Source organism: Petaurus breviceps, unplaced genomic scaffold (assembly GCF_028583685.1).
Source record: "Petaurus breviceps papuanus isolate PSGF00001 unplaced genomic scaffold, PetGlider_PUasm1.0 229, whole genome shotgun sequence".
Lineage (NCBI taxonomy): Eukaryota > Metazoa > Chordata > Mammalia > Diprotodontia > Petauridae > Petaurus > Petaurus breviceps.
The window spans coordinates 9,917,493-9,933,031 of record NW_027185903.1 but is presented as its reverse complement, the minus strand read 5'-3'; the positions used below and the strand labels follow the sequence as shown (position 1 = coordinate 9,933,031).

Genomic DNA, 15,539 nt, shown 5'->3' with positions numbered 1-15,539 from the left:
AGAGGTAGATATTTTCATTTTCCAAATGGTCATCATGAACCATCTATATGCTATTGCCATCAGCTCCTCACCCATTCTGGGCTGCTACATGGTTCACATTTTCTCCAGCTTTGCTGAGCCAAGGGAAACCAGCTCCTCTTCAATTAAAAAAACTAGAAGATAACCCCAAGTTCCTCAAGTTGGAAACACAATTATCATGCAGATGGTAACAGGCAAGCCCATAGTATGGGAAATATCTCTGAATACTGGCCCTTAGATCTCTTTGTTGCCCTGGATGGGAAGTAGGTGATGGTTATAGGCATCATCAAGGCTGTGGAGAAGAAAGCAAGGTTACCTAGGCAGCGATGAAAGCCAGCAAAAAATGTGAGAGTAGTGACTGCAAATGCCCAATGCTGCTTTATCCCAGGGTATCCACCTGAGCCCAACTTCAAACCTAGCAAGACCTGACTTTCTGAACTTACCAGCATGGGATCTCCAGGAAGAACTTCCAAGAAAAAGGCCTAGAAGAAAGTGCCATTAACCTTTCACCCCCACTCCTGCCTCCTGCCAGCTGAATTTTTGGTTTATTATGCTATTTTATTTTTGAGACATATTTTATTGATTCTAGCCTGTGTTTCCAAGACATCCTCCAGTACCTATGTCAATGCTCACTATTTGCCAAGTTAGAATTGTGACTTACAGATGTATATACTGTTAAGAAGGACATATAGGCAGAGTCAAGATGGCAAAGTAGAAACGAGACTTCTGCGGGGCTCCTGTTCCCACCTCCTCCAATTCATGTATAAAATGACTCTAAACAAACTTTGGAGCTACAGAATATACAAAATGACACAGAGAAGCTAGCCTTCCACTGAAGACAGTCCGGCAGGCCATCAGGAAGGGGCCAGCACAGCATGCTGGGAGCTGAGCCCAGCCCCTCACGAGCCAGAGGTTTTAGCCTCAGGGCACCACAACCAGCTGCTGGCTGGAGGGGCTTCAGATCACCAGTAGCTGTGGTGGTTTCCAGAATTATTAACCCATAGATGCTAAGGACAAAGTGAGAGATCAGTGCAGTGTGGATTTTGGAACCTGAGAGTTCAGGAGTGCAGTCTTCCCTTTGCCCCCAGGGTGAGAAGTGGCTGAGGCATGGCGGCTGTCCAGCCACTGCCACGTGGCTGCTTCAGAGCTCCTGGCCTGCTGATTGTAGGGGGACCAACTGACCAGTCTGAGGGGTACTTGCTCTTGCTTTAACCTCTTGGATGTGGATCACTGTCTGGGGTGGAGGTTCTGGGGTGCATGACCAGTGTGCCAGAGAGTGTGGAGGCTTCAGAGAGGGCAGCCAACTAATAGCTCCAGCAGCTGAGAAAACTAAAGCTCCCCTCTCTGGTAACAGAATTCTACTGTGGCAAAAACCTCAAAAGTCAAGTAATTGAATGGTAGTATGAGCAAATGAGGGAAGCAAGGCAAGCACAATGGTCTGACTTTGGATTCCTTTTTGGGGGATAAAAGGATTGGGGCATGGAACAGGAGGAAAACAGCAAAGTCAGAACTCCTGCACCAAAAGCTTTCATCAAAAGAATAAGCTGCTTACAGGCCATAGAGGAGCTTAAGAAGGATTTTGAAAACCAAATAAGAGTAGTGGAGGAAAAATTGGGAAGAGAAATGAGAATGATGCAAGAAAATTATAAAATGAGTCAACAAACTGACTGAAGAAAATAACACCTTAAAAAGCAGACTAACTCAAATGGCAGAAAAGGCTCAAAAAGCCAATGAGGAGAAGAATGCCTTAAAAAGCTGCATTTGCCAGATGGAAAAAGAATCTCAAAAGCTGTATATATGGTATTATTATTATTATTTTACATGTAACTGGGAAATAAGATATACAGGCACTGGGGCATAGAGATCCACTGTGCCCTACTGGAAAGTCAGAGGGGAGATGGGGGAAGATATGGGAGAGAGTAGATTGGGGGAGGGGATATTCAGTGGGATAGCTGTTTTGGAGTGGTGGGTAGAGGAAAGATGGGGAGAAAATTTGTAACTCAAAATCTTGTAGAAATGAATGATGTAAACCAAAAAAATAATAATAATAATAAAAGAAGTACATATAGATCCAAATAAGATGGAGACCATACCACAATGGGTAGTCTTCCATATCCCCACCCACCCCACCATTATTAGATGACCGGAAACAGTTACCAGCTCAATAGAAACATTCACTTCCTTCTGTACTGACAATACCCCTCTCATTGGCCATCAAAGGTATTCCAATGGATGCCAGAGGCAGAAGACATGACCTTAAGGACCACAACCTTCAGCCCCATCCTGATTTACTTAGATCTACATAAATAGTGTGTTCAAGGGACAATTTCATTATGATGTGTTGAGGGAGGAGGGCCTCCTCTCATAGGCCACAGCAACCATCCCTCACCTCACCATGTCTTGGCCCTGGGTTGGCTTCTTCCCTATGTGAGAGAAGAAGCAATTATCAGAAAAGACCACTAGCCAACCTCTGAATCATGGAGGCACCATCTTGAGGTTGTCATTAGCCTTTGTCATCAGCCACCTGGATCATAAGAACTTGATGCATTTCTAGGGAGTGAAGAGGCTTTAGAAAAAAGCAGCTTGGGACAGAAGACAAACTTTGAAGAATTCACTATTCTACCTAAAGTGTACACTTTCACCTGAACCTATAGAGAAGATAGTAAACTACTTACACAAATGGAAAAAAAAAAGTTTCTTAAAAATAAAAGTGTTTTTATCATGCAGCCATCAAAACAGATAACTCTGTTTTGCATAGTTAATGAAGACTTGGAGGTCATTTTAGCATTTAGATTTTATTATTAACTCTAGATCAAGGAACTTTTTCCCAAAGAATTCATTAAATGAGGTATTTATTTGTATGGAAGTTCTTAGGTGTATTAATATATTTGTTATATTAGCATTATAGTTTCTGTAATAAGGGGAGAAAGCCACTTGTCATATATACACACATATACATCTTTAGTTATTTCAGTCAGGTCCAACTCTTCTTGATCCCATTTAGAGTTTTCTTGGCAGTGGTATTGGAGTAGTTTGCCATTTTCTTCTCTAGCTCATTTTACAGATGAAGAAACTGAGGCAAGCAGGGTTAAGTGACTTGCCCAGGGTCATACAGCTAGTAATTATCTGAGGCCTGATTTGAACTCACAAAGATGAGTGTTCCTGATTCCAAGCCCAGTGCTCTATATACTATGCCAGCTAGCTATATGATATATACCTACACACACACACAGTCTTCCTTTCATATTTTGTGTTCATGTATAATATGGGGTTTGTATTGTCATCATACTTAGGTTATCCATGCCACTTAACATAGAGTTGACATCTTCAAGAAGTTTTAAAAATGATCTCCTACTCCTGGTATGTAATGCAGACCAAGATTCCAACAGGCATTCCATAAATCCTTGTTTAATGATTGGTTCAATTTATGAATGAATATGCCACTTTTACTCTCCCTCTCTGCAGATAATAAAAACCGTAAGCACATTATAGAAGACGTTATTTCACTCATAGATGGAGGAACTAGAGAATATGCCACTCAACTCAAGGAAAAACTACTTCGAGAACCTGCAATAAATGTGACTGATTTCCTCAACTGGAGTTCTTCCTTAGAGAAAGCACCTGTAGTCATCAATCAAAAGGTAAGGAAGCCATTGTTTCTGATCAAGTATTCCTATGAATATTTTCATGAAGTAGTATGGAGTATTTTCAGGTGCCCAAATCACAGAATTACAGAATCTAAAGCCTGGAAGAGACTTTGAGAGGTTATTTCATTTTTTATAATACCTCTCCAGATAATTTGTGATAATTCACACTTGTCTAACCCTCAAAGGTTTACAAAAACATTGTCTTCCCAAGCCTTTGAGGAAGAGAGTGTAAATATAACTATGCCTGCTTTACAAATTATGAAATTCAGTCTCAGAGAAATTAAATTACTTTCCCATGGTTGTGTAGCTAGTACACATTGGAGCCACAGCACCAAATCTTGTGTCCTTTTCCACTGCACCATATTGAATCTCTATTAGTTTTAATAACTGCGACAAAGTGGCTACCACTTTTTCCCTCAGGGTTCTAGAGGTAACCCTGTATTGTTGGGGTTGATTTCTAACACTGTCAGTCATACCTTGACTGATATGCTCCCCCGACCCCCATCATGCAATTGATATTAGTCAGACAAAGTTAATTACCTCTTAGGAGTATTTGCTAAAAAGTAATATAGTAAGAACAGTTGCTATAAAACTTTACCCCAAAAGTCTATGACTTTTGACATATCTCTGACAATCTCCCACAATTATTAGAAAATCAAGGGAAAAAGTGGGCTAGAACTTAGAGACTACATGTGCAAAGATAGAACTCACACTTTCTAGCTCAATGGAAGTCCTTTTCTTACTTACATATACATCGGGAACCAAGGGACATTCTTACCATCACTGATGAGGAGTCCAGATCTTTTGACCTTTTGAAAACTCTGTCTTCCTCTAGTCAAAGGGTGGAAGAGAGGGAGACAGAGACTCCTTCCCTTTAACTCCTAGTTTATGCTTTTGATTTTTTTTTTCCAATAGAGGTGGAATTTTTCTCATCAATTCTTCAATTCTGTGCTTGATTAATGATTCTCATAACTTGAAGTGGAGTTCTCACCTGAGGAAATTAAAAGGGCTAGAGCATCTTACTTCTTACCTTAACTGGTGTTATGAAACTTCCCCTCTTACACATAAAACACTATACCACATTTTTCCCTTTCCGGTACTCTACAATCCAGCCAGACTGACCATCTCACTTTACTATTCCTCTAGCACAACATTTCATCTCCTGTCTCCATCTGCATTTACTTTCCCTGGGACACATACCCCTCCTCACCTCTACCTCTTAGAATATCTAGTTTCTTTCAAAGTTCAGCTTAATTTTGACAAACAACACAAGATCTTACTTGATCTTCCTAGCTGCTAGCACCTCCCCAATAATTACCTTTTGTTTATTTTATATTTTATATACTTAAAAATGTAAAAATTGTCTTCTCCTATGGAATATAAGCCCCTTGAAGGCAGAGGCACTATTTCATTTTCATCTTTCTACCCCCTACACCTAACATAGCCTGGCAGATAATAGGTGTTTGTTGAGTGATTGATAAATAAGCTTCTGTGAAGTCTCAGAAAATTGGATAATACAATGTCCAGTCATCTTCAGCTTGAAAAATATAAGATGGGGCTTAGCGAGTAAGAGCACCAGCCCCAGTGTCGGGACGACCTGGGGATCAAATCCGGACTCAGATACTTAGCACCACACCCAGAAACAACTGGCCTTGTAACCTTGAGCAAATTACTTAACCCCAATTGCTCTAAAAAAAAGAAAAAAAAAGAAAAATACAAGATAACTAATGAAGTTTTCTTGTTTAACAGAAGGACCAGACTAGTCAGGAGAGTGCACTGTTCCTCTGTAGTCGTTCCTATAACTGCAGGGCCATGAAAATTGCCAGTCCCTTGCAAGGGCCCTTGCACTTTATGGAGTTTGGGTTCCTCAGAATCTGTTCCTCATTGCATACCCTTCATTTTTCTCTCTTCAAGCACTGTTTATGCATTTAACCAAATTGTATTGTCTCCATGGCCCCTGTATTTCTGTGTCATGGTTTCATCGGCTCTCATTTTCCACTGAAGAGTAAAGCAGAATGAATTCCTCTTCTGAGGAATTCTATACAACTCCAGCCCTTGTGTACACTGTTTCTGGCAATGTGGCAATTTGGGAAAGAGCCCTTTCTTTCTGCCAAATAAATATAACAGAGTTGAAAGTCTCCGTCCTATGGTTTAATTCATAGAAGACTTAAGTTGGTGGATCCCCTGCATCATCTCTAAGGTCGCAATTTCAACAACACAGTAATTATGTTCTGCAGGAATTTAGGGGCAGGAGGTTGTATGTTTCTTGATGATGACTTAATTCCAGAAAGATATTCAGAATTCTGTGTTCCTTTGTTTTATGGAGCTCAGCCCCCAAAGGACCTCCCCCAGGCTCCCAGGGTCAGAAGGGAGCACAGAAACCACATAGTCCAACAAGATGCCCTTCTACCATAACACACCTCTGCTTCTGGCCTTTTACTTGCTAATGAAAAAATAAAATCTTTTCAGGCAGAACAATATTGTATATGGTTTCAGACCAGAAGTGATTATTTCTTTTTTTTTTACTTTATAGTATTTTTTCCAATTACATGCAAACATAGTTTTCAACATCACTTTTGTAAGATTTTGAGCTCCAAATTTTTTCTCCCTCCCCCACCAACATGGCATGAAATCTGATATAGGCTATACTATAATATGTATAATCATATTAAACTTATTTCCACATTAGTCATGTTGTGAAAGATGAATCAGAACAAAAGTGAAAAACCACGACAAAGAAAAAAAAAGAGAGAAAATAGTCTGCTTCAATCTGCATTCAGACTCCATAGTTCTTTCCCTGGATGTGGATAGCATTTTCCATCATGAGTCCTTTTTACTTTCTTAAATCCTTGCTTTGCTGAGAAGAGCTAAGTCTATCAAAGTTAGTCATCATACAATGTGGCCATTTCTGTGTACAATGTTCTCCTGGTTCTGCTCACTTCACTTATCATCAGTTTACATCAGTTTTTCCAGGTTTTTCTGAAATCCACCTGTTCATCATTTCTTATGAAATAATATTCATATACCACATTACATTCATATACCACAACTTGCTTAGCCATTCCCCAATTGATGGGCATCCCCTCAATTTTCAATTCTTGGCCACCACAAAGAGAGCTGCTATAAGTATTTTTGTACATGTGGGTCCTTTTCCATTTTTTATGATCTCTTTGGGATACAGACCTAGTAGTGGTATTGCTAAATCAACGGGTATGCACATTTTTATACCCCTTTGGGCATAGTTCTAAATTGCTCTCCATAATAGTTGGATTCATTCACAACTCCACCAACAATGCATTAGTGTTCCATTTTCCCACATCTTCTCCAACATTTATCATTTTCCTTTTTTTGTCATCAGCAATCTGATAGGTGTGAGGTAGTGCTTCAGGGTTGTTTTAATTTGCATTTCTGTAATCAATAGTGATTTAGGGCATTTTTTATATGACTATAGACGGTTTTAATCAGAAGTGTTTATTTCTTCAAAAGAAATAGTTTCTCATTTCTATTGAGAGCCCCAGCTGTCCTCCAAGTCACCCAGATCCAAGTCACCTTTGAATCACCTTTGACTCGTCCCTCTATTTCATCTCTCACAGCCAATCACTTGCCAAATCTTGTTGATTCCACTTCCACAACATCTCTCACATCTTTTTGCTCCTCACCACCTACATTGCCACCATCCTATGTCATGCTCTCAGCATGTTTCACCTCAACTATCTTAGTTTCTTAGGTTTTTTGGGGGGGAGGGTTGGGGGACTTTTTTTTGGAGGGGGAAGGCAAGGCAATTGGAGTTAAGTGACTTGCCTAAGGTCACACAATTAGTAAGTGTCAAGTGTCTGAGGTCAGATTTGAACTCAGGTCCTCCTGATTCCAGGGCCTATTCACTGTACCACCTAGCTGCCCCCAATAAAGAAAATAATCCACCTGGACTATCTTATTAGCCTCTTAATTATTCTCCCTGTTTCTATTTCCTCTCTTATCTACCCTTTATACAGTTGTCAAAATAATCATCCTAAGACACAGGCCTAACCACATTGCTCCCTTGCTTGAGCAAGTTTCTTGAGAAACTTTTATGGATCCCCATTGTCTCCAAGACAAAATAGAAACTTATTAGCTTGACATTTAAAGCCCTACACAGTGCGGCTATGACTTACCTTTCCAGAATTATCCACCTTTACTCTCCTTCATACACTTCGTTATAAAATAACTGAGCTATAAGCTATTCCCTAAATTTGACATAACATCTGCCTCTGTGTCTCCATATGAATTGTCCTCAATTGTGCTCCATGCCTGGAATGGACAGCTTCCCAGATTTTCATATTTCTGAATTAGGATGAATAGAAGATGCTTTCTACAATAGATTTTAAAATGCCAGTGTTGTATAAAATATTATGGCTTTATTATATCATGTTTTAACATGGGAAGACTCAAGGCCTAAAGAGACAGTGAAGGGGTGAATAGAGCACTGGTCCTGGAGTCAGGAGAACCTAAGTTCAAATCCTGCCTCAGACACTTAACACTTAATATCTGTGTGACCTTGGGCAAGTCACAACCCCAATTGTCATGCCTTCCCCCCTCCAAAAAGCAAACAAACAAACAAATAAATAAAAGAGACAGTGAAGGGCAAGAAGCATTTGAGAACAAGGGTAGAGGAACAGGGTCCATAAACAAAGAAGCCCTCTGGGTCTCACTTGCCAGAGGGATGGGATATAATCAGGTTTCAGGTCTGGAATGGTTGCATGCATAGGGAGGGCAGCCACTGGGGTTTGGATATAATGGTCTTCATGTCATAGCACAAAGAACGATGGTGATGAGAGACAGTTCTTCAGAGATTCTGACTTCAGACTTGGCACACCCAGGTTTGACCAACTCTCTTCCTTATTTCCCAGCCAATACTTGGGACAGCCAAGTCCTTCATCTCCTCCACAGCACAGTCTTGTAAAATATGGTGGGTTTTTAAGGAAGAGAACTGGTTCTTTTTGAGGCATATCATTTTGTTTTTTTGCTTCAAATGCTATACAGAGAGAGATGCTATGGATTGGCCAAGGAAGGCCCCACCCACATAAGCACAGGTTATGGACATTTCCAGAAAAGGGATGGTCTGTGATACCAGGAAGGAGGAATATGTGGGTACAGAAGAGATGCAGCTTGAAACAATTGAGCTTTATGAGACTTGGAGAGGTCCCCCAGAAGAGAGGAGTTTTGGAATTATCATATTATGTTCCTTTTCAATAGAATCTAAATTCTTTTAGGGTATGGAAAGCTTTCACTTTTATCTTTGCATCTCCAGTGTCTCCCACGGTGCCTGGCACATAATAGGCATTTAGTAATCATTCAAGGGGCAGCTAGGTCATGCAATGAATAGAGCACCGGCCCTAGAGTCAGGAGGATCTGAGTTCAAATCCGGCCTCAGACACTTAACACTTACTAGCTGTGTGACCTTGGGCAAATCACTTAACCCCAATTGCCCTGCATTCCCCCCTCCAAAAGGCAAAATAATAATAATAATAATCATTCGATAAAATGAATTAAGTTGAATTGTTCTGATGTGGCTACATCTGGGATGTGACATATGTGGCATTCAGTTCAGGGTGCCACATTTAAAAAAAAAATGAATATTGACAAAGTGAATATCATTCAGAGGTGGTTGACCAGGATGACCAGGCAACTGGAGACCATGGCATACAAGGAGAGGATGAAGGAGCTGGGAATGTTTAGAATAGAGAAGAGAAGACTTAAGGAGAATGATAATTATCTAACAAGTATTTGAAGGATTGTCTTTTATAAGGGAGATTGGACTTAATCTGCTTGGTCCTAGAGAAGAAAACTAGGAAGAACAAAGGAACATAGGACAGAAGCAGATTCAAGCTTGATATAAGGGAAACTTCCCAAGACCTCCCAGGTCTCAGAGAGTAGAATGGATTACTTTGAAAGGTAGTGGGTTCCAGTTCAATAGAGGTCTTCAAGCGAAGGTTGTATAACCTGCGGTATAGTCTAGAGGAATCCTGGTCAGGTAGGGGTTGGACTAATTGGTCTCTGTAATTACTTCCCACTTTAAGATTCTGTAAGTGCAAGAGTCTGGGCCATTAGGTGGTGCCATAGTGCATAGAGCACAGGGTTGGAGTCAGGAAGACTCATCTTCCTGAGTTCAGATCTGGCCTCAGATACTTCACAGCTGTGTGACGCTGGGCAAGTCACTTAACACTGTTCGTTTCAGTTTCCTTATCTGGAAATGAGTTGGAGAAGGAAATGGCAAACCACCCTGGTATCTCAGACAAGAAAACCCCAAATGGAGTCACAAGGAGTCAGACACAACTGAAACAACTCAACAACCAGTACAAGAGTAAATGATCAATACATATTATAGTCTGGGGGTGGCTAGGTGGTGTAGTGAATAGAGCACCGAGCCTGGAGTCAGGTGGACCTGGGTTCAGATCTAGCCTCAGACACTTAACACAAAAACTAGCCATGTGGCCTGGGGCAAGTCACTTAACCCCAATTGCCCTCCAAAAAGTAAACACATATAATATTCTGATAGAATGTCAGGTAAACCTTATTTTATTGCTTTAAACTTAGAACCTGCTCCAACAAGCAGGGCAAGTCAAGTAATTGTTCAGAGCTCTGACAAAAAGCACAATAATATGTTTTTATGGCTTTAATGGTTTGGAAATATGGATTTTCACTAACCTAATTCAGCTGCTAAACAATACAGTGATACTCCCCAGACAGAGAATCGATGGAGTCTGAATGCAGATGAAAGCATACTATCGTCACTTGATGTTTTTCATGGTTTTTTCTGTTTGCAAACTGTAATTTTTTTTTGCATACTGTTTCTTTCACAACATGATTAGTATGGAAATGTTTTACATGATTTCACATATATGACCTATTTCAAATTGCTTACTGTCTTAGGAAGGGGGAAGGGAAGGGAAGAAAGAAGAAATTTTGGAACTTAAAATGTTTATTAAAAAAAGGAATGGTAAATATTGTCTTTACATGTAATTGGAAAAAATAGAATACTTTTTTAAAAAAATGCAATGATGCAAGAAATTTTGAGGGCCTTCATTTCTAAGCTACCTGAAAACTGAATATGCTTTGAATAGCCAAACAAAAAGTCAATCAGCCCAGGAAAGAAATACATGATTTTATAATCATTAGCATTCACTTAAATATTCATTAAGCACCAAATATGTGTTTAAAGAATGTTTAGGCAAGGCCCTGGGTGGAAGTACAAGATCACAAGAGGCAGCAGATTGCAGAGAAAAGAGCACTTGGCTCTTTAAACCAAGGAATAGAATTCAAATTCTGGTTTATCTATTTACGGAACTGTCAGACTTGAGGGAGTCACCTAACTTTTCTTGGTCTCAAATTCTGACTCTGAAAAATGAGGTGGTTGGATAAAATAATCTTTGAGGTTCCTTCCAGCTCTAAATCCTAGGATCCCAAGATGCAGGTCCATGATAATAGTGATCCTTAAATTATTGTTGTTGTTGATCATAAATAGCATTTGCATAGCAATTTAAGGTTTTATGTATTATGTCATTTAATCTGCAGTTATCTCCAATCAATAATCTGGTTCCGGTGAGAATGAAAGATGCACATGAAAAGAGACAAAATTTGGAAAAATCTATAAATGACTATCTTGCTGAGTTCAGCATCCACAAGTGCCAGCCCTGTCAAAATGGAGGAACTATCATGCTGTTGGATGGGGAATGCATGTGTGCCTGTAGAACCGGTTTCCGGGGAATTGCTTGCCAAATCAAGCCAAATGTTTGAAGGTGAGGAAAATTCTTTTGAGAAAAGACATTCCTAGGGGTGGCTAGGTGGCCCAGTGAGTAAAAGTGGTGGCCCCAGAGTCAGGAGGACCTGAGTTCAGTTCCGGCCTCAGACATTTAACACACACACACAAAAAAAACTAGCCATGTAACTTTGGGCAAGTTACTTAACCCCAATTGCCCTCCAAAAAGGCAAAAAAAAAAAAAAAAAATAGAAAGGAAAAAAAAGACATTCCCTCCCAAGCTATTTTGCTTGCAAACTGCTCACTTCTAGATTGCCCATGAAAGCTAAAGATGATTATTGAATCAATAGTGGAAAATAATAAATTATTTCAGAATTTCATTTTTCACAGTAATTTCTACATTTTCCTTCACTAGCTTTTTATCAGGGCTGGAAATTCAATTCAACAAGTGTTAAATTCCTAGCATGTGCCAGTTACTATGTTAGGTTCTATGGATATTGAGGGAAAAAAAATCAAAATCCCTGCCCTCAAACGGCTTACATTTGATTAGGAGAAGAAGCAGCAAGTTAAAAGTAAGGTAGAATGATGGGTTTCTAGCCTATCCTTGCTTCCTCTGATGAAAATCTGAATGACAGGGAAAATCCATAATAGGGAGAAAAATAAAACCAGCTAGACAAATAATCCACAGACTAGATGGAATGGGCCATCCTGAAAATGCCTGAGTGAACTTTATTAATGCAAGTGAAGGGGGGGGGGGGGGGGTCCAAGGAGTTCAGGAAGTTCAGGAACCCCAATAACCAGAATCCCTGGGAAGCAATCTGGAATGAATTCACGGATTCAGGCATTCTTTAACTCAAGGAGGCAAAGATTTGTTGTTACGCTATACAGCAGGCAAGAGTTATTAGGGAACCTGCAACCTTAGAGGGGGGTATATTTTAGTTTATATAGAATAACTATAGTAAAACCTGTGTCAAATATACTAACTAGGTGAGTCAGGGTGGGATTAGGGAGGAGTTAAGGAACTCTTAAAGGAACATGCATTTTTAATATCTATCATGCAGGTATTTTACCTAGAATTTAGTGGGAAATAGCCCAATGGGGGCTACATGGAGGTGGGGTTTTAGGTTTGAAATATCACTAAGTCAGCTAGCTGTCAAGGCCGACCAAGCTGCCATCCATGAATGTCATGTTTGACAAGATGGATGTTGGGAGTATATGCATATCCCAAGCTCATGAGGGCTTCAGGATGTATATAATGAGCTAGGAAGTATACTTATGACTGAATCTAGGATGTGTACAATAGGTATGGCCCAGTACACAGCTGCTTTAGCCAGTACACAGTTGGGTCAAGCTACTAAATTCTATAGGTGCATCTGGCTACTGTATCAGGAAGAGAGAGAAGTATTTGGTTAGGACATGCTGCCCTTGGGCTAGAGAGAAACTGCCTGAGAGTATTTTGAGGCTAGGGAGAAATGTGATTTTGGAACTGGATGTGATTTTACAAACTGGGGTTCAAGCACAGGCACCTAAGCACGCCCATCATAAACACTGCAATAGACCAGAAAACATTAATGTGAAAATGCTCTTGCTGGTGATTATGGTCTGGTTTGATTAATGGGGGCATACTGGAGCCAATCGTGCCACATTCCAAGCCCCATTGTTAAATTTCCAATGTGAGCATGCACACCTCTGAAATCAATAAATGACAGATATCAAGAATTGGTTTATTGCTGTGTTGATTAACTAGGCTTAAGAAAGTGGTGGACAAAAATGTTAACAATGCAGATTAAACTTAAAAGTGTGCCCTGTGGACATTGTGTTTTTAGAGTCTACTATTAAACATTTACCAGCAACCTCCTAAGACTGATTCATCAAATGTTCATTAGTACAGGGATTCTTCAATAGAATACTTCTTAATATAGTGAGCTCAGGAGGACTGACTGAATAAACAATTTATTTAATGAATTAATTATTAAATATTTATTACATATTTGGCATTGTGCTAAGCCTGGGGATACAAATACAGGCAAACAAAACTCTACTATGTCTTCAAGACACTTAGATTCTAATGGGTGAAGACAACAGAAAGAAAAGAGTAAGAAAAAGGAGAGGGGTTCGGTGGGTATGCATGAGGTAGCATGGTTTGGAAAGAGCAGGGACAAGACCTGCTAACCTGGTTCTGGGCAAGATAAGGCAAGAGGTCAGTGTTCAAGGGGCAGAGTCTGAGTTCCAGAGGGAATGGGAAGAAAAAGATGGCAAGAGTGAAGGTAGAGTGGTTTGGAAATGGTCAGGAAGAAGATCGATGGGTCATTCCCTGAGATTAGCCCTGGAATAACTCAGAGTTAGATACATTTCTAAATCTGCCAAATGGTTGCAACTGTAGCTCTGGCTCACACCTGTAGTCCCTGCTACAGGTGTGGGAATTAAAACTGGTAGATCACTTGAGTTCAACATCCTGAGTTGTAGTAGGGCTAAAGTTAATAGAGTTTCTATACCAAGTCTCACACCAATATGATTAGTTCCTGAGGGCAAAGGGATGTTAGGCTACCTACAAAAGGTGAATTGACCCAAGTTGGAAAAATGGGGCAGCTTCAAACTTCCATGCCCATTAGTAGAAGGATTTGGCTATACGAGTCAGTTCTACTTCGAGCCAAGACACAATAGAGAAACCCAAAGTGTCGGGGTGGTGGGGGGATTATGACAACCCACCTTCCCTATACTAGTGATCCACCCTGGGTTTATATTCTCTGGGAGGCACCTACTCCCTCCTCTCCAGCTCCAGAGAAAATGCTGTAGGCCCACATATCATTGCAACTTACGGACCTTGGTCAAATAGTTTTTTACATCAACATATTTCTCCTGTTTGAAGAGTTGTTAAGCTAATTGATTTTTAGCCTTTTAAAAATCATGATTTTTTTTTACTAGATCTGTGATTTCAGTGTTGTAGAGGAACTTCTAACAAGATCAGCACTTGCTCTGTACCTTACATTATTAGACCATCACCTGGGGTTAAGTGATTTACCCAGGGTCATGCAGAGAGCACAGGTCAGAGATAAGACTTGAATAAGTCTTCCTAAACTCTGAGGTCAGCTCTCCATCAAATACACCAAAGGTGTTACCCTCCCTAGTATGGCCAAACCAGATTAAAATATAACTGGGAAATATTTAGCAAAATAAATAAAAATACAAGATAGAAAACTATATTTTAAAATTGATTCATTATGCAGCCTGCAGGGATACTTACATAGGATTGGTGACCTTTCATTTGTATGAGTCTGACATCCCTGCCCTACACTAAGCTGTCCCTCAGAAAACTAGCCTACTCTTCAACATTTCTTTACTTCCTAGATCTCTTTTGGTAGCCAGCTATCTTTCAGCACATACTTTGAAGTATGAAACTTCTTCCCATTCCTCCTCTGTCACCTAAACAACCCCAGATTTCCCTAGAGTTTCAAAATGGCCTATTCCAAGCATCTCTATTGAAGACTAGAATCAAACAAAACCCAACAGTTTCCCTGTGGTTTCAGATGGCCTCACCTGGCCTAAATTAAACACTGAACACTTTTGATAGCTTACATCTTTAAACTCCATTGAATATATGGGTGATTTGTAAGATATTTCAGGATGAATAAGAATTCAATCAGGTTTAAACAGTGTTTCTTGAATATTTATTGTGCACTAAATATTTTCAAAGATTAACAAGAAGTCCATTAAAAGAATAACAGAATTTGAGAGTGGGAGGAGACCTCAGAATCCATTCAGTTCAACGCGTACCCAAAAAGAATCTCCTTGCAACCTAGCCAATAAATAGTCTTCCACTTTTTGTTCAAAGGCTTCCAGTGAGACCATGCTATTCTTTATCCATGGGGGCATGTGATCTTTTTGCAAGGAAAAAAGATTCAGACATGAAACAGCTATAGAGAATCATAATACAGAATATAATTATATTGGCATAGTAATAAATGTCTGTTGAAACAAGCCAGTCATTGCACAAATGATAGAAAATAATTTTTCTTGGGTTGAACTTTAAATAGTAATTTCCACATCATCCTTTCCTTGGGAGCCCAGTAGGAAGAGATTCACATTGTTTCAACGGTAAAGTAAATCACCACGGAGGAAGCAGGCCTTCATATGCACCT

The 15,539-nt window shown here is 39.9% G+C and overlaps 1 protein-coding gene across 1 annotated transcript in view; it reads left to right on the top strand.

Annotated features, from left to right (window-relative positions):
- The window catches only part of C9 (complement C9), a 64,268-nt gene that overhangs the window by 39,910 nt on the left and 8,819 nt on the right, over positions 1-15,539 (top strand). The window contains exons 9-10 of the mRNA XM_069095985.1: positions 3,484-3,659; positions 11,217-11,440. Coding sequence (XP_068952086.1) covers positions 3,484-3,659; positions 11,217-11,438 — 398 coding nt within the window. The 3' untranslated portion in view covers positions 11,439-11,440. The remainder of the gene's footprint in view (positions 1-3,483; positions 3,660-11,216; positions 11,441-15,539) is intronic.